This window comes from Strix aluco, chromosome 14 (genome assembly GCF_031877795.1).
Source record: "Strix aluco isolate bStrAlu1 chromosome 14, bStrAlu1.hap1, whole genome shotgun sequence".
Classification (NCBI taxonomy): Eukaryota; Metazoa; Chordata; class Aves; order Strigiformes; family Strigidae; genus Strix; species Strix aluco.
In genome coordinates, this window is record NC_133944.1 from 12,292,809 (window position 1) to 12,317,500 (window position 24,692).

A 24,692-nucleotide genomic window follows, 5' to 3' on the forward strand; every position below is an offset into this window, starting at 1 on the left:
ATGTTGTACTGAATTATGTTTAAAAAAAATAAATAAAAATGTTAGTTTAAAAGGAAAATAACCTGCCAGATAATTTTGCTTCCTGCAGTCATGTGTATATTGATTGTTAATAATAACCAAGTGCCAATGTTGGTGGTTTGGATGGAGAATTGGAACTGAAGTAGAATTGTCTTCCACAACAATGCCAGCAAGCTGGAAAAAAAAAATATATACTGCTCTTAAATTTCTAGAATAAAGACTCTTTCCTATTAAATGCCTGGTCCTATTCCTCCTTATATAGCTAAGGATAGCAGTTTTTTGACACTGGGCTTGCCCTCGAGTGATTATAACTTAAGTGCCACTGCCATTATGATACTACATTTATTTCTTTGGGAGGCTTCTGTCTTGAAAGATGAACTACATATTTGAGAGGTCTAAATGAGGGCAGTCTCATACTACTTACATTAGTGTTTGCACCAATATACGAGCAAGCAATATGTATTTCTGTCCATACCTCAGCTGGATCAGCTCCAGACCTAGAGTGCTAGCCTCTAGCTTTCTCTCTTCACTGTGCATACAGTGAGTGTGCAACAGGAACTCCTTTCTTCTACATTGCCTTTCATAGGTGTCAACAGTGCTTGAAGGCAGCACCCTGAGATGAGATGGAAAACAGTAGAACCTTGAAGACAAGGCAGTGGGTGATCCCCTGTCCTCTAGCACAGCTGAAAAGGAAAGAGCTAAACCACCCTTTTCTCTAGTGTAGGGTAAGGGAGGTGACACAAGAGAAACAAACTGGGTAGCAAATAGCCTCTTGACAGGAATTGAAAAAGAGTAGTGAGGAAGTGGAGGAACATGGTAGGAACTTCTCATAGCATTGCTCTTCCTTCATGAACTTATCAGTCGAGATACTCCCTTTATTCTTGGGTAAAGGAGGTCAACTTTCTGTTTAAAGCAGCAGCAGCTGTTGTGTTGAAGCCCCATGGTTTCCTTTTCCAGATTGTGCTAGAAAGGGTTGTGGGATTTAAGCGAGCAGGAACATTGCTGTGCCTTGGGGCTTCATTACAGCCCCTCATATGGCTACACTTAATTTTATAGCTGGCTTCAGATGGAGCTTCTGGCAGCTGAGTAATGCTGTTGTCCAATCCCTAATGAAGCTAACTGCATAAAGAAAACTCAGCAGGGCAGTAATGTACCTTGTGGGATAATGGGCATATTATCACCCTCATGTCAGTAAGAAAATGGCACTTAAGAGACACCTGCCAAATCCCTTCACCCAAGGTCATGCAAGTCTTGGAGAGACATTTTGGTTGTGGGGAGGAGAGGAACATGTAACTGATAGCATGAAAGATCCCATTTTATTTTCTGGGAGTTGTCAACCTTGTTTGATTAGAATTCCAGTTAATAAGTATTGGACCTTCATTATGTTCTTATGCACAGCTAATGTGTAGTAAGTCCCTCTAATTCAGAGGGTTGACGTAAGGTATAAAAGAGGGAGTTAAAGCCAGCCACTAGGAAACAGCATTTTTGTTCTTGTAGGGGAAGAGCTGTAGGTGGTAATGAAGTTAGCATGGAGGAAGTGCAGGTGGGAAAAGCCAGGAAGGGAAGACTTAAACACAAACTGAGTCTAATAAAGTGTTTGGAGGGGAGGCGGAGTGGGGATAATTTCCCCAAGTCATCAGTTGTAATCTGTGAAAGTCACCTTGGATGGGTCATTATACAGTATACCCTCATAGGTACAAATATTTATTTTCTCTAGTATAGAGAGTGGTGTTAGGTAAAAAATTGTTAATGTTTGGATGTGTATTTTCTAGACTATAGATCTTAAAATACTTAAGAGTCCCACTCAAAGCAATTAATTTTTTTCCCCTAAATTCCTGGAGTGCAAGTGAGGCTGGTACAAGTGAGTTTTGTTTTTGAAGGCCCAGACTTGCTTAATGATTCAACTAATACTTGATTCTTCTGCCATTCTGTATTTCACTTTCAAAGATATGTAGTTTCCCCTGGGATGGACATTTTTTAAAATTATATAAGAAATAAGAATACCTCCACGTAAGGATTGCTGTCTCAAGTGAGACTGAAATAATTATTCCACTTGGGCAACTCTCCTCTTGTGAAATACACTGTAGAAGGAACAGTACTAGAACTACAGTAGGTCTTGCTAGTGGTTACTCAGATTCTCTACAGTGAAAGTATAAAGCTGTCTGTAAGCATTCATGTTAGAAATTCTGATTAGACTTCAGAAATTTTTATCAGCAGTAAAGCTTTATCATTTTTTTCTAGTTAATAAAATTTTTGATCAAATATTTCTTATGGAAGTTATTCTTGATCACACTGAAGAATCTATCCGAGGAGACTAGTGTTATATGCCTTGTAATTCCAAAAAGAAATGCTTGAGTATCTTTAGCTAAAGTACTTAGGTTTGAAAAGTTTGGTGAATATTTGTCAACTTCATGTATCTAAACACAGACAACTTACTGTGAAGTACAGATCTGAACTTTTATCTCCAGACCTCACAGTCATGTTTTTAAAGACATTATTTGCTATACAATGGAGGTTTTTTTAGATAGCTATATGAGAGGCATCTGTGTTGATTTTGAAACTTGAGTGATCTGATCCCTAGAAAAATCTGAACTCTATTGTTCATGTTTAAGTGATCTTTATTTGCGGTTCACTAGTTTCTTTAACTTCATGCTGACTTACTAATATAAAGAGCTGAGTTGGACTTTTCTTACTCATTTATATCTGGTCTTTACAGACTTAATTGCAGAAGCTATAGCCCGGATCCTAGACTATCAAAAGTTTATCTCATACACGGGCATCTATCTTAAATGCAGTGGTCTTCAGTTTGATGGATGCTGGGAGTCCTTCCATTTCTAGGGAGATAGTCGTTATCCAAAAACAACATCCAAAGAAATGATACTCGCTGCCAACAATAAGCAGTAGTTGATCAGAATCAACTGTGTGCAAGGGTTTCTATCTACTTTCTTAGAAAGTGTTTTCTTTAGATTGTTTTATTTTGTGTGAGGTTCAATGTTGCCATTTCAAAATCTGACTCTATTTAAGAATTTTCACCTGATTTTGGAAGCGTATATATATTCTTTCATGCATCCTGAGTGTATCTTCAGATTGCTCAGAAAATGGGAAGTACTGTTGTGAGAGTTGCACTACCTGTCTGCTTAGCTCAATCTCTAATTTTCAAGAAGTGACCACTAGGAAACACTGTATGAATGAGTCTGTTACAGAGTGATGCTTTACCTGGTACAATCTTTTATTTTCCAGCAAGTAGCAGAGAGTTCAGCAGAGTCTTTGTGTCAGAGTTGGATCAGGGTCATCTTTTTTAATACCACCAGTAGACATGTCTCTCACGAATTTGTCTAATGCCTTTTTGAGTCCATTTATGCTATTGATTTTTGCAACACCCTATGGCAAGGAGTTCTACAATAAGAGAACATTTTTTTCTTCTCTCTTCTCTCCCCACTCCTTCTCCAGACCTAATGTGTGATGATTTTGTTGGGCATCCCAGTTCTTATATTTTGAGGAATAGTGGATATTCATGCTTTGCATTTTTTATTTGGACTTTTTGTGACTTTTATAGACTACAATAGCACAGTCAAATCTTTTCCAGAGCGACAAATCCTAATTTCTTCTTGTAAAAAAGCTGCATTGCACCTCTTACAATTCTTATTGTCTTTTTTATGTCTTTTCTAGTTTTGCTGTGTTCTTTTTTAGATGGTACAACTGTAATTGTGTTAATGCTCAGTTAGTTAATGGAGAATTACAGTGAAGGAATATTCTGGTGAACATCTGCTTATTATTCCTTTGAAGAGCACATGTCTCTAAGTCTCAGAATCCTAAACGTGAAACTGATTTAGGTTTTACGTGCATCTGATAATTCCTAAGTGGTAAATACAGTGTTTAATATTTTTAAAAGTTAATTCCACTGGTAAGGTACTTTACTTTTGCCTGTAAATGAGTATATAGATAATTGATCCATAGATTTTATTTTCAGGAATCTGAGAGACTGTGTGACAAGCTGCTTTTAAGACAAAGGATGAACTTCTTGACCCAGATGTCTGCTACACCAATAGACTGCTTGTTTAAGGTTAATAACTTTTGTGGCAGAATATATATGTACTTATGTATTGCACATTTATATCCCTTCCTTTCTGCAATTTTCTGAAATGTAATGCAGTCTTAATTACTTTAGTACTGCGAAATGCGTTTTAGTAGATGCTAAAAGTGTATTTTGAATCTAGTGCATTTCTGTGCCAAAATGTTACTAAGTTAATATAATCTTATGGATTTCAGCACGTTATATGAAGTATGGAAACAAATGAGGATGAAATGCTACTGCTGTTGGTGTTGATTGGCCCATTTAATGCACAGATGTGATATTACTATCTGGTTGTCTCTCACAGCTTTTAGTGCTTGAATTTAAAAGAGTTTTCTGAAATAATTTAAATGTGGTCACCTGACAGCTACTTGATATTATATGTTAATCTTATATAGTCATTCTAAAATAATTTTGCCTATACAAGGAAACAAAGCAAAGCTTCTAATTATATGTGTTCACAGCTTATGGCTAGAGACTTAGTAATTTTATAGAAATGTTTTTGCACAGAGGGAGTGCAATTTCGTGACTGAGTCTAGAGAACAATAGGAATTGTTTTAATTTTTTATAGAAAGTGAAGTAAGCCAAGAACAGATTCTTTTTAATAGTGAATGCCCATTAGGGGGTTTTGCGCTGTGACATTGTTCATTTCTGCTTTCTAATGCTTGAATACATGTCTTTTATAATCGTTTCCTTTCGTTTTGTGCTTCAGTAAATTACTGTGTTTTTTCTTTTTTTTCCCTTAGGAGGAGACTTTTTATATTGGTTCCTCATTCTCTTTTTTCTCTTGGCTTTTTGTAGCATATTGCTTCAGGTAATCAGGAGGAAGTGGAGCGATTACTAAGTCAAGGTGACAGTGATAAGGACACTGTACAGAAAATGTGTCATCCGCTCTGTTACTGTGACAAGTGTGAGAAGCTAGTTTCTGGGTAAGCACTTTTAATCTCCACAAATACAGAAAAAGTTATATGAAAGTCTTCATCTAAGATTTACTTCAGGAAGTATGCTGCTTTGGGTTGTAGAGGAAGTTGGTAGCACTTCAGGATGTAATAGAGAGCGTACGTTCGTATGGGTTGAAAAAGCAGAAGAAATATTAGGAGAATACTGAATGTCATGGAACCAGCCAATTTTGTGATGGAGGTTGTATGTCCTTTGGTAAATGTGGTGTGAAATATTTCTTCTCTTGAACCTAACTTACACATCTTGGACAAAACCACATCTCTTAACAAAATGGAAATGTTTTTGTAGAAAAATTTGTCAATGTGAAAGGATAAAGGATAAAAAGTTCCAAAATCAATTTTTTGTCAGCCTTGGCACATTTTTCTTTCTCTCCTCCTTACCACTGGTGCATAGGTAACTGAGCTGCTTTTAAACCATTATGTTTTAAAGGAAACTGAATGATCCTTCCATTATCACTCCATTTTCCCGAGATGATCGGGGATATACACCACTTCATATAGCTGCTATTTGTGGTGAGTATTTTCGGTTTTCTTCACTAGTGTTTTCCACTCCTTATGTTCCTTATCTTTATGTTAACATGTTTTCCAACTTTGCATTAAAGAGTGAATTTTGCATTAAATGGTTTTCTGCTTATTTGCTATGGAAGCTGGTATCTTGGCACAGACTGAAGATATTGTATATTGTTTTAAGATGAGTTTCTCATGGCTAAGTTATTGTTTGTTTGTTTCGCTGTTTATTTTGCCTTAGTGGTTACCACAGTAGTTCTTTCTTCAGCTGTGAAAAAAGTAAAAATGTGTCATCAGAAACCAGTCCTGTTTTCAAAAACTGGCAGATTGAGAAATTAATTTTTTCTCTGTCCTGCAGCTGGCTATGAATGGTAGATTTGTACCATCTCCTGTCTTTTAATGTTCATTATGCCATTGATCTATGGGAAGAGGTATTCATTTTCTTAGAGAATTTTTTAAAATAAATAATCTCCTCTTTTAATTATTATCTTGAATCCCAAGGAGAGTACTTTGTGTGACATGGCATTATTGTCTCTTATTTTCTTACTCATAAGATACAAGCACAACTTGCTTTTAGGTGGAGGCTCTTTTATCGAGCTTTGACCTTGAGTAATCTGCAACAAAAAAAACAAATACCAAGGAAGTGAATATACAGTATATGGAAACATAGTATGCAGGAATGCAGGGTGTCTTGGTTTATAGCTCGTGTTTGAATTTGAAAAATAGAAATGTTCTTGTGAAAAGTTAATTTCTTTCCTTTAATGTCTGTATATTTTTCAAGGGCAAACATCATTAGTGGATTTACTAGTAGCCAAAGGAGCCATTGTCAATGCTACAGATTACCATGGTTCAACTCCACTTCACCTTGCCTGTCAGAAGGGATATCAAAATGTTACAGTAAGCACCAAAAGGCTTAATTAGAAATAAAAAGAAATACTTAACCTAAGTAGTAAATATATGACTCTTATTAAGCTGTTCTACTGTTACTGTCATTTAGGTCTTCTGAGAAGCTTTTACCAGAACTGTGTACACTGTCAGAATTGAGGATCTTTTATTATTGTAGTTTGCATGCTATTTTATTTTTTCATATATTGCAAAGTTTTCAGCCATTTGTAATAACCAAACAATTGACAGCTATGCATGCCTGATAATTCATCCATTTTATTAATACAGATTTCTAATACATAGTACAAATGGAGAGCCTCTTAACATCTCTGTTCTTGATTAAGACAGAACCATTGCAGTCACTGGAATGAATTAAATGACTTCACATTGTGTTTAGGATAGACTGTGTAACTACATTTATTATTGTGTATTAGAATTTTATATATGTGAGATTCTTCAATTAGCATTGTTGAAATTAAGCTGTGTCTTCACTTGCGTAGGCTCGTAAAATACAGGATAGATTAACATGTATACGTGTTTGCTGCAGTAGATGATTCATTTTTTCAATGACAACTCTGAATATGTAAGAAGCAGCTTTTATTTTTCTCTTATGGTAGGGCAAAACCAGTACTGTAATGCCAAGAGGGTAGTGGCTGAAACAGGAGAGGGTAGGGTCTGACATAGCTAGTCTTTCATGAAGTGCTTCATCATGCTAGAAACCTAAAGGAACCTACAGAGTAACAATTGTTTTTTCATTAATTTTTTAGTTACTTAAATGTCTACTTTTATTTTTCTTTTAAGCTTCTCTTATTGCACTATAAGGCAAGTACTGATGTTCAGGACAATAATGGAAATACTCCACTTCATTTAGCCTGCACTTATGGTCATGAGGATGTAAGTAATTGTTTTGTAACAAACTAAATGGACATTCTAATGGAATGGAATTAAACTGTGATGTGAATTTGCACTAAACAAATGTATTTTAAAAAGTAAATAAAAAAGATTTGGGGGCTATTTCATGCTGTGAATTAGGACTATATTCAGTAGTTCTTAGCAAATTTTATTATGCGTTCACATTAAAGATAGTAGTATTGTGCAGTTTTAGTTGAGTTATTTAACTCTTTATTTAATGACACTGAACCATAAAAGCCTGCCCTTTAGGCAATGGATTATATGAGCAGCAATGAAAAAAACCTTTTTAGGATTGCACATGTTATATGAATTGAAAGACAATACTATAATTTATTGATAGCTTTCCTTTTCTTTTCAGTGTGTCAAAGCTTTAGTCTACTATGATGTGCATTCCTGTAGACTAGATATTGGTAATGAAAAGGGAGATACTCCTCTCCATATAGCTGCTCGTTGGGGCTATCAAGGGATCATAGAAGTGCTTTTGCAAAACGGGGCAAATCCAGAAATTCAAAATCGGATGAAAGAGACTTCCCTACAGTGTGCATTAAATTCCAAGGTATTCCTCTTTATCTTCTAGCCTGATTTCTTTCTGATGCAATTCCACAGAGGTGTAGATGCTTACCTGCTAATAGAATTTTGTGGGCTGGTACTATTAAAGCTAAAACGTATGTTTCACTTTAAGGAAGAAGGGTCACATTGTAAATGTAATAGCATGAATACAGTCTGTGGTATAGAACATAAACTTGTAAATGGGTACTTCTAATCTGCTTAGTCAATCTGTTACTAATATTAGGTTGTCAGCTAATTTGCGTTTCATTCAGTAGATTTCTGTTTAAGTAGAGTTACATTCGTTCTCTTTATTAATATTTTTATGCAGATTTTGTCATTGATGGAATTAAACTATGTAACATTTGAAAGAGGACAGAGTGCTTCTGAGGTAACAACCAATGCAAGTTGCTAAACTTTTTTTTGCCTATGTTTAACCTGCTTAATCTGATATGTATCTGTTGTTTTTTTTTTTTTTTGCCAACTTTAAGTCACCAGTTAGGTCTCCTCAGCATTCAACAGAAACCTTTAGCAGAGGATCATCTGTCTCAAGTCTGTCATCAACACCAACTGATATAAGGCAAGAAGAAGTAAAAAATAGTTATAAAGAGGTACGTCTGAGGTATAAATTTTGACAATAAGCAAAGTGAAGGCAGCTAGAAGAGTGATAATTTGCAAGCCTTTTTTAAACTTGCTTCTTCAGGAATAGCCTTCTGCCTGGTTTGGAAAATTATATGCTACTATCCTCAGGTGCTTGTCATCTCAGTATCTAAACACTTATTTTTGTGTGGTATCAATGTCTCTGCTGTTTATTTCTGGGTAAAAATTGAAAGCATATTTGGAGCAGTTGTTTGGATTTACTGCAGTTAACTACACAATTTGAGAATTTGTTGAGATTTACAAAATTGTAATGGCAGTCAGTGCCCCAAGGACCTTGCTGTCCTGTCCAGGAATTACATGCGGTTGTTAGCTTACAAAATCTGTCAGGGAAAAGAGACTAGTACAGGCATACCGGCAAACAATCTAACAAACTTGAATGTTAAGACAAGCTTTCGGAATAGGCATAGGAAATTAATTTTGTAACATGTGAAGAAGTACACATGGTACACTAAATATCTTGCACATATGCCTTTGCTGATTTTGCTCTGTCTGCACTAACCAAGATGCCGTCCTCTGAATTTTTTCATGTGGGATCTCAGATCCATACTTTTCATTTATCTCCTCCTCAGACATTAGCACTCCTGATGCTTCTCTCTTTTATTTTTTTTTTCAGTCCTCCTGTTCCATTTTTTTTCCAAATTGACCTCCTCAGTATTTTTGTTCCTCTCTGTATCACTTCTACATTCAAATTCTTCCTTTTCCTGCTATTAAACTCTTGCCAAAAGTGTGTTCTCTAAAAATGTTTAAGAAACTCAAAGATGTAAGGTTTGACTGGACAATATTACTTCAGACTTCACTATCAGTTACTCTACGAGAGCCTCAATATGGGAGTGTACCTCCCTGTTTGTACGGAGTCAAGCACTCTAAATAAAGTCTAATGTATATAAAAGATCATCTCACAGATTGAGGATTTATTTTTCCTTAAAGGAACAAATTTATCATGCCCAAGAGCTAAAACTGTAGTTCAAAGCAGGGAAGAAGATTACAAGCGGTTTACACCTTAGATTCTTGGGGTTAATGACCTTCTCCTGTAATTCAGCTTTAGTTCATTTCTTCTACCAAGTTTCACATAGGCTCACTGCTCTTATTCTTACTAAGCAAAGAGGCAAGGGCCTAATCCTGAGCGAGCTCCATGAAGCGAATGCCACTGGAAGTAAAGGGAAGCTGATAAGGTCAGTTTTCCAGACTTCAAGGCTTAGACCATGGATTAAGGGGATGCAGTTAGAACTTTATTAATCAATACTGCTGATCAATTAAACTCTTCACTTAAATGAGCCAGTCATGGTGTATGTCTTGTATGTGGCTTGTTTACAATTTAGAAAAGAGAGGAAAAGAGCCAGGCATGTAAATTTGGAACTTCCTCTGTTGGAACTAGTAACTCCTTGCACAATTCAGTTCAGCAACAGAAAAACTAAGCATGCGAGTGAATTGCAGTAGATTTGTTTCATCTATTTTTACATTTAAAGGAAACTACTTCCATTTCATGGAGGAGCAAGAAGGCAAACTGGAAAGATGGGGAAATGCATGTAGCAGACATCTTGCCCTAAGTACTCCTAATAAATTATCTATAAACTGCATAACAGATGTTTCTGCACTGCTAGGGCCTGAGGCAGTTTTTAGAACCGTAAGGAAGTTGTTATTTTTGGAAAGAAATAATCTCAGCTTACGGGTCACTTGCTATTACTGTTAGGCGTCTTGTATGTGATAAGACTGGCTGCTGAAAATCATCTGTTTTCCCTCTTAGTCCGTGGAGAGAAATCAGTACCTCCAGAGGGGAATTAATCTCAGAGATGCTTAGTTTGACCTGAGTTGCACAAGTGTCATTTGTTGACCGCATTCTGTTCTGTAGTTCCCAGAGAGTGACTTTAAATGACTGACTGTACTGGGTCTGGCTGAACCAGAATTGGTTTTCCCCCGTAGCAGCCCTCATGGTGCTGTGTTTTATGTTGGGAGCTGGAAGGGTGTTAATAGCACACTGGTGTTGTGGCTACTCTGAGTAGTGCTTACACAACACCAAGGCTCTTTCCAACATACTCCCCCTCCCCACAGTGGGATGGGGTGGGCAAGATCTTGGGAGGGGACACAACCAGGACAGGTGACCCGAACTGACCAAAGGGATATTCCATACCATATGACATCTGCTTGAGTATAAAGCTGGGAAAAAGGAGGAAGGGGGTGGGGTCACCCTTGGTCCTCCAAGGCAACCGCTACGTGTATCAGAGCCCTGCTTCCTAAGAAGGCCCAACATCGCCTGTTAATGGGAAGTGGAGAATAAATCTGTTTTCTTTTTGCTTCTGCGTGCGGACCTTTGCTTTGCTTTGCTTACATTAAAACTGCTTTTGTTTTACCCGCAAGGGTTGGTTTTTTTCCTATCTTACTTTCTTTCCCCCTTTTTGCCCTGTTGAGAAAAAAAAGGGGGCAGGGGGGCGGGGAGTGATAGAGCAACTTGGTGGGTACCTGGCATTTAGCCAAGGTCAAACCACCATATTGGCTTAGATTTAGACACTAAATTTTAGACATTGAAAGTTAGGAAAGAGGAATCCTGCCTTGAGTGCCTAGTGCATGACTTAGAGGAGCTTCACCTTGTATTAGAAAGATAGTAGTGAAATAAAACTTAGCAGCTTTCCTAAAAAGACATAAAAATGGATGGAGAGGTTTAATCTAGCCTCTGATCTGTAGATACATCTCGTTCTTCTGCTAAAATCCTGAAGAAAGAGATCATACCAGTAAACCACAACTTCCTTTTAATCTCATTCTTCCTTGTTTGCTTTACCAAACACTGCTGTCACAGTCAGCAAGGTAGTAATTTCTAGATAAAGACTGAAATGTGACTGTAGCTGTTACTCCATGACATCTTCAACTTGCAAAATGTTTCTTAATACTGAAACAACTTTGTTTACATGGCAGCACAGTGCTAGTGTAATTCGCTATAATGCTGAAACAGACTTTCACAAAGCTTATTAAATGATGCTTCAACAATCTGCAGAGGCTGGACAAGTTGCATATTGATAATACTAGTGGACTCTCCCTGCCCTTTTACTGGCACCTATCCCATTTCCATCAGGTTAGATCTCAGCTCCTTCAGGTGAGAATAGAAGCAGAGGAGAAGCTGGGAGAAAACTCATTCTCCTGCTTTCACAAGCAATCAGAGGGATCAGGGGAATGGCATCAGTGCACTGCAGAGCACCTTCCATCTCTTCTTCCCCTCACTTGCCTCTTTACCCCCTGCAGAGCTCATAAACAGGAGAATACCCACATGGAGCAGCTGTGCTCTGGCATTAGCTGGCCTGAGCATACATGTAGTTTAATTGGTCTAGTGCTGGACCCCAGGAATAACTCTCTGAGTTGAAGAGACCTGGCTTTTGCTATTGTGTACCCTTTGATATTTATATATTTTCAGATTTTAAGTAGGAAAACAAATTTCATACTTGCAATCAAGTTAGATTTGTAAATGTTTGGTTTTTAACATAAGAATAAACCAGTAATTTGCAGATGTGAACAATTGGAAAGCATCTTTTTGATCTGTTGTTTCTCAAATAGCAAAATAAAAACTGCCACCCTTTGTGCTTCTGGTAGCATATAGTAGCTCAGCAAGAGTCCAAACAGGACTACTGTTTATCAGGGTAGAAATTTGTCTTGAGTAGGGATTTTTAGAGTTAAGTTCACAACAGAAATGCATGGTCAGCTGCTGCTGAAGCAGCATAATAATGTATATCAGCTTACATGGCTTTGTTAGTGTGTAGGCTACATGTCCTCTATTTAGGTAAGTACTGTTTATCTTTAACTAAGCAAGTCAGAGATCATCAAATGGCCACAGGCCTTGCCCAGCTTTTGTAATTCATAAAGGAAGAAGGTTTTTCCTTTAAAACTTTATCAACATTTATGGACCAGCAGTAATCCTACCACATGAGCTTAGGGGGTTAGTAAAGGACGCAGGATTTTCTGTGTACAGCTTAATACCAATACTAAAAAAGCAAATAAATTGTTTTCTTCATACATAGGTGGAAAAACTCCTAAGAGCAGTTGCTGATGGAGATCTGGAAATGGTGAGTCTTAGCATGGCTGTTGAATGTTATTGAATTTCAATTTACCTTATTCAAATAAAGGAAGCTATTTGTAAATAGTACTAAGTGAAGAATGCTTTGGGTAATACCTTCCTTCAACAACAATTAATCAAATTAAATTAATTTTCTACAAAGAACATTCATTCCATGTCCCCAAATTATTTTGCCTACAGTGCTTTAAGGCCCATTCTTTTGACTTCCATGACTTCCTGCACTGAAGAAATTACTTTAAATTGAAAAATTCCTTTGTGAAGGCCTGTCATTTAAAAATGTATACATAGTGACCTCTAGGAGATGCAAAAGAACAACATTCAGGGCAGGCATGTTAAAAAGAAATATTGTGGGAAAGAGCAATTTATTTGCTTGCAGGTGCTCAAGCTGCACTGTCAAATGCCGTTGTTAGATGGGGAGCATGGTGCATTGCAGAACTGTAAAATAATGCGCATACTGAGGTCACAGTATTGGAATGGATATGCAGTTAGCACAAAATAAAAAAAAAAAGGCAAAATAGAAGAGTTTTTGCATAAACATAATTTTTGACAGAAAAATCCAATAGACACTGTTACTATTCCCAGTTGCTTGTTCCTACGTCAGAGAAGTACATTGCATCTTTCCCCATAGGTGCACTGATGCACAAACCTAACCCTAACCCCTAACCCTAACACTAACGTAACCCAAACCCTAGCCCTCATGGCCCTAGCCCCTAACCCTAACCACAAACCCTAACCATAATGTCCCTAACGCTAAGCCCTAACCATAACCCCTAACCCTAATCCTAACCCTAACCCTAATGGTCGTAACACTAACACTAACACTACACCCTAAACCCTAACCCTACACAAACACCCCTAACCCTAACCCCCCCAACACTAACCCCTAACGCTACCCCTAATGCTTAAAGTCTAACACTAACCCTATGCCCCTAACCGTAACCCTAACCCTACACAGTAACACTAAACGCTAACCCTAACTTTCAACTCTAACCCTAACTCCTAACCCTAACCCTACCGCTAACCCCCCCTAACCCTAACCCCTAAACCTACCCCTAATGCTTAAACCCAACCCTAACCCAAAACCTAACCCTATGCCCCAAACCGTAACCCTAACCCTACACCCTATGCCTAAACGCTAACCCTAACTCCTAACGCTAACCCTAACTCCTTAGACTAGCCCTAACCCTAACCCTACCGCTAACGCTTAAAGCCTAACGCTAACCCAAAACCTAACCCTATGCCCCAAACAGTAACCCTAACCCTAGATCCTACACCTAAACGCTAACCCTAACTCCTAACGCTAACCCTAACTCCTAACCCTAACCCTAACCCCCCTCTAACCCTAAAACCTAACCCTACCCCTACCGCTTAAACCCTAACCCTAACCCAAAACCTAACCCTATGCCCCAAACCATACCCTAACCCTAAACCCTAACCCTAAACGCTAACCCTAACTCCTAAAACTAACCCTAAATCCTAACCCTAACCCTAACTCCTAAACATAACCCTAACCCTAACCCCCCCTAGCCCTAACCCCTAACCCTACCGCTAACGCTTAAACACTAACCCTAACACAAAACGTAATCCTATGCCCCAAAGAGTAACCCTAGCCGTACACCGTACCCCTAAACGCTAACATTAACTCCTAACCCTAACCCTAACCCTACCCCCCCAAACCCTAACCCCTAACCCTACCCCTACCGCTTAAACCCTAACCCTAAACCAAAAACCTAACCCTATGCCCTGAGCCGTAACCCTAACCCTACACCCTACGCCTAAACGCTAACCCTAATTCCTAACGCTAACCCTAACTCCTAACCCTAACCCTAACTCCCCTCTAACCCTGACCCCTAACCCTACCCCTACCGCTTAAACGCTAACCCTAACCCAAAACCTAACCCTATGCCCCAAACCGTAACCCTAACACTACACCCTACGCCTAAACGCTAACCCTAACTCCTAAGGCTAACCCTAACTCCAAACGTAACCCTAACTCCTAACCCTAACCCTAACCCCCCTCTAACCCTAACCCCTAACCCTACCCCTACCGCTTAAACCCTAACCCTAACCCAAAACCTAATCCTATGCCCCAAACCGTAACCCTAACCCTACACCCTACGCCTAAACGCTAACCCTAACTGCTAACACTAACCCTAACTCCTAACCCTAACCCTAACCCGAACCCTAACCCTGCCTAACACCTAACCCTACCCCTACCGCTTAAAAACTAACCCTAACCCAAAACCTAATCCTATGCCCCAAACCGTAACCCTAATCCTACACCCTACCCCTAAATGCTAACCCTAACTCCTAACCCTAACCGTAACCCTAACTCCCCTGTAACCCTAACCCCTCACCCTACCTGTACCGCTTAAACACTCACCCTAACACAAAACCTAACCCTATGCCCCAAACCGTAAACCTAACCCTACAACCTACGCCTAAATGCTAACCCTAACTGCTAACGGTAACCCTAACTCCTAACCCTAACCCTAACCCTAACCCTAACCCCGCCTAACCCCTAACCCTACCGCTAACGCTTAAAACGTAACCCTAACCCAAAACCTAACCCTATGCCCCAAACCATAACCCTAACCCTACACCCTACCCCTAAACGCTAACCCTAACTCCTAACGCTAACCCTAGCTCTTAACCCTAACCCTAACCCTAACCCCACTCTAACCCTAACCCCTAACCCTACCCCTACCGCTTAAACGCTAACCCTAACCCAAAACCTAACCCTATGCCCCAAACCGTAACCCTAACCCTACACCCTATGCCTAAACGCTAACCCTAACTCCTAACGCTAACCCTAACTCCTAACCCTAACCCTAACTCCTAACCCTAACCCTAACCCTAACCCCCCTCTAACCCTAACCCCTCACCCTACCACTACCGCTTAAACGCTAACCCTAAACAAAAACCTAACCCTATGCCCCAAACCGTAAACCTAACCCTACAGCCTACGCCTAAACGCTAACCCTAAATGCTAACGCTAACCCTAACTCCTAACTCCTAACCCTAACCCTAACCCCGCCTAAACCCTAACCCTACTGCTAACGCTTAAACCCTAACCCTAACCCAAAACCTAACCCTATGCCCCGAACCGTAACACTAACCCTACACCCTACGCCTAAACGCTAACCCTGACTCCTAACACTAACCCTAACTCCTAACCCTAACCCTAACCCTAACCCCCCTCTAACCCTAACCCCTCACCCTACCCCTACCGCTTAAACACTCACCCTAACCCAAAACCTAATCCTATGCCCCAAACCGTAACCCTAACCCTACACCCTACGCCTAAACGCTAACCCTAACTCCTAACGCTAACCCTAACTCCTAACCCTAACACTAACCCGAACCCTAACCCTGCCCAACACCTAACCCTACCCCTACCGCTTAAAAACTAACCCTAACCCAAAACCTAATCCTATGCCCCAAACCGTAACCCTAACCCTACACCCTACCCCTAAATGCTAACCCTAACTCCTAACCCTAACCCTAACCCTAACTCCCCTCTAACCCTAACCCCTCACCCTACCCCTACCGCTTAAACCCTAACCCTAACCCAAAACCTAACCCTATGCCCCAAACCATAACCCTAACCTTACACCCTACCCCTAAACGCTAACCGTAACTGCTAACGCTAACCCTAACTCCTAACCCTAACCCTAACCCTAACCGCGCCTAACCCCTAACCCTACCGCTAATGCTTAAACCCTAACCCTAACCCAAAAACTAACCCTATGCCCCAAACCATAACCCTAACCCTACACCCTACCCCTAAACGCTAACCCTAACTCCTAACGCTAACCCTAACTCTTAACCCTAACCCTAACCCTAACCCCACTCTAACCCTAACCCCTAACCCTAACCCTACCGCTTAAACGCTAACCCTAACCCAAAACCTAACCCTATGCCCCAAACCGTAACCCTAACACTACACCCTATGCCTAAACGCTAACCCTAACTCCTAACGCTAACCCTAACTCCTAACCCTAACCCTAACTCCTAACCCTAACCCTAACCCTAACCCCCCTCTAACCCTAACCCCTAACCCTACCACTACCGCTTAAACGCTAACCCTAAACCAAAACCTAACCCTATGCCCCAAACCGTAAACCTATCCCTACAGCGTACGCCTAAACGCTAACCCTAACTGCTAACGCTAACCCTAACTCCTAACTCCTAACCCTAACCCTAACCCCGCCTAAACCCTAACCATACTGCTAACGCTTAAGCCCTAACCCTAACCCAAAACCTAACCCTATGTCCCGAACCGTAACACTAACCCTACACCCTACGCCTAAACGCTAACCCTGACTCCTAACGCTAACCCTAACTCCTAACCCTAACCCTAACCCTAACCCCCCTCTAACCCTTACCCCTCACCCTACCCCAACCGCTTAAAACCTAACCCTAACCCAAAACCTAATCCTATGCCCCAAACGGTAACCCTAACCCTACACCCTATGCCTAAATGCTAACCCTAACTCCTAACCCTAACCCTAACCCTAACTCCCCTCTAACCCTAACCCCTCACCCTACCCCTACCGCTTAAAACCTAACCCTAACCCAAAACCTAACCCTATGCCCCAAACCATAACCCTAACCTTACACCCTACCCCTAAACGCTAACCCTAACTGCTAATGCTAACCCTAACTCCTAACCCTAACCCTAACCCTAACCCTAACCCCGCCTAACCCCTAACCCTACTGCTAACGCTTAAACCCTAACCCTAACCCAAAACTAACCCTATGCCCCAAACCATAACCCTAACCCTACACCCTACCCCTAAACGCTAACACTAACTCCTAACGCTAACCCTAACTCTTAACCCTAACCCTAACCCTAACCCCACTCTAACCCTAACCCCTAACCCTACCCCTACCGCTTAAACGCTAACCCTAACCCAAAACCTAACCCTATGCCCCAAACCGTAACCCTAACACTACACCCTATGCCTAAACGCTAACCCTAACTCCTAACCCTAACCCTAACTCCTAACCCTAACCCTAACTCCTAACCCTAACCCTAACCCTAACCCCCCTCTAACCCTAACCCCTAACCCTACCACTACCGCTTAAACGCTAACCCTAAACCAAAACCTAACCCTATGCCCCGAACCGTAAACCTAACCCTACACCCTACGCCTAAACGCTAACCCTAACTCCTAACGCTAACCCTAACTCCTAACCCTAACCCTAACCCCACCTAACCCCTAACCCTACTGCTAACGCTTAAACCGTAACCCTAACCCAAAACCTAACCCTATGCCCCGAACCGTAACCCTAACCCAACACCCTACGCCTAAACGCTAACCCTGACTCCTAACTCTAACCCTAACTCCTAACCCTAACCCTAACCCTAACCCTTCTCTAACCCTAACCCCACACAATACCCCTACCGCTTAAACCCTAACCCTAACCCAAAACCTAATCCTATGCCCCAAACCGTAACCCTAACACTACACCCTAACCCTAAACGCTAACCCTAACTCCTAACGCTAACCCTAACTCCTAACCCTAACCCTAACCCGAACCCTAACCCTGCCTAACACCTAACCCTACCCCTACCGCTTAAAAACTAACCCTAACCCAAAACCTAACCGTATGCCCTAAACCGTAACCCTAATCCTACACCCTACCCCTAAATGCTAACCCTAACTCCTAACCCTAACCCTAACCCTAACCCCCCTCTAACCCTAACCCCTCACCCTACCCCAACCGCTTAAAACCTAACCCTAACCCAAAACCTAATCCTATGCCCCAAACCGTAACCCTAACCCTACACCCTATGCCTAAATGCTAACCCTAACTCCTAACCCTAACCCTAACCCTAACTCCCCTCTAACCCTAACCCCTCACCCTACCCCTACCGCTTAAACCCTAACCCTAACCCAAAACCTAACCCTATGCCCCAAACCATAACCCTAACCTTACACCCTATCCCTAAACGCTAACCCTAACTGCTAACGCTAACCCTAACTCCTAACCCTAACCCTAACCCTAACCCTAACCCCGCCTAACCCCTAACACTACTGCTAACGCTTAAACCCTAACCCTAACCCAAAACTAACCCTATGCCCCAAACCATAACCCTAACCCTACACCCTACCCCTAAACGCTAACCCTAACTCCTAACGCTAACCCTAACTCTTAACCCTAACCCTAACCCTAACCCCACTCTAACCCTAACCCCTAACCCTACCCCTACCGCTTAAACGCTAACCCTAACCCAAAACCTAACCCTATGCCCCAAACCGTAACCCTAACCCTACACCCTATGCCTAAACGCTAACCCTAACTCCTAACCCTAACCCTAACTCCTAACCCTAACCCTAACTCCTAACCCTAACCCTAACCCCCCTCTAACCCTAACCCCTAACCCTACCACTACCTCTTAAACGCTAACCCTAAACCAAAACCTAACCCTATGCCCCAAACCGTAAACCTAACCCTACACCCTACGCCTAAACGCTAACCCTAAATGCTAACGCTAACCCTAACTCCTAACCCTAACCCTAACCCCGCCTAACCCCTAACCCTACTGCTAACGCTTAAACCGTAACCCTAACCCAAAACCTAACCCTATGCCCCGAACCGTAACCCTAACCCTACACCCTACGCCTAAACGCTAACCCTGACTCCTAACTCTAACCCTAACTCCTAACCCTAACCCTAACCCTAACCCCCCTCTAACCCTAACCCCTCACCCTACCCTACCGCTTAAACCCTAACCCTAACCAAAAACCTAACCCTATGCCCCAAACCGTAACCCTAACCCTACACCCTACGGCTAAAAGCTAACCCAAACTCCTAATGCTAACCCTAACTCCTAACCCTAACAATAACCCTAACCCCCCTCTAACCCTAACCCCTCACCGTACCCCTACCGCTTAAACCCTAACCCTAACCCAAAACCTAACCCCATGCCCCAAACCATAACCCTAACCCTACACCCTAACCCTAAACGCTAACCCTAACTCCTAACGCTAACCCTAACTCCTAATACTAACCCTAACTCCTAACCCTAACCCTAACCCTAACCCTAACCCCCCTCTACCCCTAATCCCTCACACTACCCCTATCGCTTAAAACCTAACCCTAACCCAAAACCTAAGCCTATGCCCCAAACCGTAACCCAAACCCTACACCCTAACCCTAAACGCTAACCCTAACTCCTAACGCTAACCCTAACTCCTAACACTAACCCTAACCCTAACCCTAAGCCCGCCTAACCCCTAACCCTACCCCTACCGCTTAAATGCTAACCCTAACCCAAAACCTAACCCTATGCCCCAAACCGTAACCCTAACACTACACCCTATGCCTAAACGCTAACCCTAACTCCTAACGCTAACCCTAACTCCTAACGCTAACCCTTACTCCTAACCCTAACCCTAACCCCCCTCTAACCCTAACCCCTCACACTACCCCTACCACTTAAAGCCTAACCCTAACCCAAAACATAATCCTATGCCCCAAACCGTAACCCTAACACTACACCCTAACCCTAAACGCTAACCCTAACTCCTAACGCTAACCCTAACTCCTAACCCTAGCCCTAACCCTAACCCTGCCTAACACCTAACCCTACCCCTACCGCTTAAACACTCACCCTAACACAAAACCTAACCCTATGCCCCAAACCGTAACCCTAACCCTACACCCTACGCCTAAACGCTAACCCTAACTCCTAACGCTAACCCTAACTCCTAACCCTAACCCTAACCCCCCTCTAACCCTAACCCCTATCCCTACCCCTACCGCTTAAAACCTAACCCTAACCCAAAACCTAACCCTATGCCCCAAACCGTAACCCTAACCCTACACCCTAACCCTAAACGCTAACCCTAACTCCTAACGCTAACCCTAACTTCTAACCCTAACCCTAACACTAACCCTAACCCTAACCCCGCCTAACCTCTAACCCTACTGCTAACGCTTAAACCGTAACCCTAACTCAAAACCTAACCGTATGCCCCAAACCGTAACCCTAACCCTACACCCTACGCCTAAACACTAACCCTAACTCCTAACGCTAACCCTAACTCCTAACCCTAAGCCTAACCCCCCTCTAACCCTAACCCCTAACCCTACACCTACCGCTTAAAGCCTAACCCTAAACCAAAACCTAACCCTATGCCCCAAACCGTAAACCTAACCCTACAACCTACGCCTAAATGCTAACCCTAACCGCTAACGGTAACCCTAACTCCTAACCCTAACCCTAACCCTAACCCTAACTCCCCTCTAACCCTAACCACTCACGCTACCCCTACCGCTTAAAACCTAACCCTAACCCAAAACCTAACCCTATGCCCCAAACCGTAACCCTAACCCTACACCCTACGCCTAAACGCTAACCCTAACTGCTAACGGTAACCCTAACTCCTAACCCTAACCCTAACCCTAACCCCGCCTAACCCCTAACACTACCGCTAACGCTTAAACCCTAACCCTAACCCAAAATCTAACCCTTTGCCCCAAACTGTAACCCTAACCCTACACCCTACCCCTAAACGCTAACCCTAACTCCTAACGCTAACCCTAGCTCTTAACCCTAACCCTAACTCCACTCTAACCCTAACCCCTAACCCTACCCCTACCGCTTAAACCCTAACCCGAAACCAAAACCTAACCCTATGCCCCAAACTGTAACCCTAACCCTACGCCTAAACGCTAACCCTAACTCCTAACGCTAACCGTAACTCCTAAGCCTAACCCTAACCCTAACCGTAACCCCGCCTAACCCCTAACCCTACCCCTACCGTTTAAACGCTAACCCTAACCCAAAACCTAACACTATGCCCCAAACCGTAACCCTAACCCTACACCCTATGCCTAAACGCTAACCCTAACTCCTAACGCTAACCCTAACTCCTAACCCTAACCCTAACCCTAACCCCCCTCTAACCCTAACCCCTAACCCTACCACTACTGCTTAAACGCTAACCCTAACCCAAAACCTAACCCTATGCCCCAAACCGTAACCCTACCCCACACCCTACGCCTAAACGCTAACCCTAACTCCTAACGCTAACCCTAACTCCTAACCCTAACCCTAACCCTAACCCCCCTCTAACCCTAACCCATAACAATACCCCTACCGCTTAAACCCTAACCCTAACGCAAAACCTAACCCTATGCCCCAAACCGTAACCCTAACCCTACACCCTACCTCTAAACGCTAACCCTAACTCCTAACGCTAACCCTAACTCCTAACCCTAACCCTAACCCTAACCCCACTCTAACCCTAACCCCTAACAATACCCCTACCGCTTAAACCCTAAACCTAATGCAAAACCTAACCCTATGCCCCAAACCGTAACCCTAACCCTACACCCTATGCCTAAACGCTAACCCTAACTGCTAACGCTAACCCTAACTCCTAACCCTAACCCTAAACCTAACCCTGCCTAACCCCTAACCCTACCGCTAACGCTTAAACCCTAACCCTAACCCAAAACCTAACCCTATGGCCCAAACCGTAAACCTAACCCTACACCCTACGCCTAAACGCTAACCGTAACTCCTAACGCTAACCCTAACCCTAACCCTACCCTAACCCTAACCCCCCTCTAACCCTAACCCCTCACCCTACCCCTACTCTTAAACCCTAACCCTAACTCAAAACCTAACCCTATGCCCCAAACCGTAACCCTAACCCTACACCCTACGCCTAAACGCTAACCCTAACTCATAACGCTAATCCTAACTCCTAACCCTAACCCTAACCCCGCTCTAACCCTAACCCCCACCCTACCCCTATCACTTAAAACCTAACCCTAACCGAAAACCTAACCCTATGCCCCAAACCATACCCCTAACCATACACCCTAACCCTAAACGCTAACCCTAACTTCTAACGCTAACCCTAACTCCTAACACTAACCCTAACCTTAACCCTAAGCCCGCGTAACCCCTAACAATACCGCTAACGCTTAAACCCTAACCCTAACCCAAAACCTAACCCTATGCCCCAAACCGTAACCCTAACCCTACACCCTACGCCTAAACGCTAACCCAAACTCCTAACGCTAACCCTAACTCCTAACCCTAACCCTATCTCCTAACCCTAACCCTAACCCTAACCCCTAACCCTACCACTACCGCTTAAACCCTAACCCTAACCCAAAACCTAACCGTATGCCCCAAACCGTAACCCTAACCCTACACCCTACGCCTAAATGCTAACCGTAACTCCTAACGCTAACCCTAACTCCTAACCCTAACCCTAACTCTAATCCCCCTCTAACCCTAAACCCTAACACTACCGCTAACGCTTAAACCCTAACCCTAACCCAAAACCTAAGCCTATGCCCCAAACCGTAACCCTAACCCTACACCCTACGCCTAAACGCTAACCGTAACTCCTAACGCTAACCCTAACTCCTAACCCTAACCCTAACCCCACTCTAACCCTAACCCCTAACCCTACAACTACCGCTTAAACGCTAACCCTAACCCAAAACCTAAGCCTATGCCCCAAACCGTAACCCTAACCCTACACCCTACGGCTAAAAGCAAACCCAAACTCCTAATGCTAACCCTAATTCCTAACCCTAACCCTAACCCTAACCCGCCTCTAACCCTAAACCCTAACGCTACCCCTACCGCTTAAACCCTACCCTAAACCAAAAGCTAACCCTATGCCCTGAACCGTAACCCTAACCCTACAGCCTACGCCTAAACACTAACCCTAACTCCTAATACTAACCCTAACTCCTAACCCTAACCCTAACCCTAACCCTAACCCCCCTCTAACCCTATCCCCTAACACTACCACTACCGCTTAAACGCTAACCCTAACCCAAAACCTAAGCCTATACCCCAAACCGTAACCCTAACCCTACACCCTACGCCTAAACGCTAACCCTAACTCCTAACGCTAACCCTAATTCCTAACCCTAACCCTAACCCTAACCCTAACCCTAACCCCCCTCTAACCCTAACCCCTCACCCTACCCCTATCGCTTAAAACCTAACCCTAACCCAAAACCTAACCCTATGCCCCAAACCGTAACCCTAACCCTACACCCTACGCCTAAACGCTAACCCTAACTCCTAACGCTAACCCTAACTCCTAACCCTAACCCTAACCCTAACCCCCGTCTAACCCTAACCCCTAACCCTACCCCTACCGCTTAAAGCCTAACGCTAAACCAAAACCTAACCCTATGCCCCAAACCGTAACCCTAACCCTACACCCTACGCCTAAATGCTAACCCTAACTCCTAACGCTAACCCTAACTCCTAACCCTAACCCTAATCCTAACCCCCCTCTAACCCTAACCCCTAACAATACCCCTACCCCTTTAACCCTAAACCTAACGCAAAACCTAACCCTATGCCCCAAACCGTAACCCTAACCCTACACCCTATGCCTAAACGCTAACCCTAACTCCTAACGCTAACCCTAACTCCTAACCCTAATCCTAACCCTAACCCTAACCCTAACCCTGCCTATACCCCTAACCCTACTGCTAACGCTTAAACCGTAACCCTAACCCAAAACCTAACCGTATGCCCCAAACCGTAACGCTAACCCTACACCCTACGCCTAAACGCTAACCCTAACTCCTAACGCTAACCCTAACTCCTAACGCTAACCCTAACCCTAACCCTAACCCCCGTCTAACCCTAACCCCTAACCCTACCCCTACCGCTTAAAGCCTAACGCTAAACCAAAACCTAACCCTATGCCCCAAACCGTAAACCTAACCCTACACCCTACCCCTAAACGCTAACCCTAACTCCTAACGCTAACCCTATCTCCTAACCCTAACCCTAACCCTAACCCCCCTCTAACCCTAACCCCTAACCCTACCCCTACCGCTTAAATGCTAACACTAACCCAAAACCTAACCCTATGCCCCAAACCGTAACCCTAACCCTACACCCTACCCCTAAACGCTACCCCTAACTCCTAACGCTAACCCTAACTCTTAACCCTAACTCTAACCCTAACCCTAACCCCCCTCTAACCCTAACCATTAACCCTACCCATACCGCTTAAAGCCTAACGCTAACCCAAAACCTAACCCTATGCCCCAATCCGTAACCCTA

At 42.8% G+C, this 24,692-nt stretch overlaps 1 protein-coding gene across 2 annotated transcripts in view; it reads left to right on the forward strand.

Moving 5' to 3' along the window:
* Positions 1–24,692, forward strand: part of ANKRD27 (ankyrin repeat domain 27) — a 228,778-nt gene that overhangs the window by 19,911 nt on the left and 184,175 nt on the right. For both annotated transcript variants that reach the window (XM_074839392.1, XM_074839393.1), the window contains exons 13-21: positions 3,989–4,081; positions 4,892–5,019; positions 5,480–5,562; positions 6,338–6,453; positions 7,243–7,335; positions 7,712–7,909; positions 8,231–8,290; positions 8,391–8,510; positions 12,561–12,605. In XM_074839392.1, the coding sequence (XP_074695493.1) occupies positions 3,989–4,081; positions 4,892–5,019; positions 5,480–5,562; positions 6,338–6,453; positions 7,243–7,335; positions 7,712–7,909; positions 8,231–8,290; positions 8,391–8,510; positions 12,561–12,605 (936 nt within the window). The remainder of the gene's footprint in view (positions 1–3,988; positions 4,082–4,891; positions 5,020–5,479; positions 5,563–6,337; positions 6,454–7,242; positions 7,336–7,711; positions 7,910–8,230; positions 8,291–8,390; positions 8,511–12,560; positions 12,606–24,692) is intronic.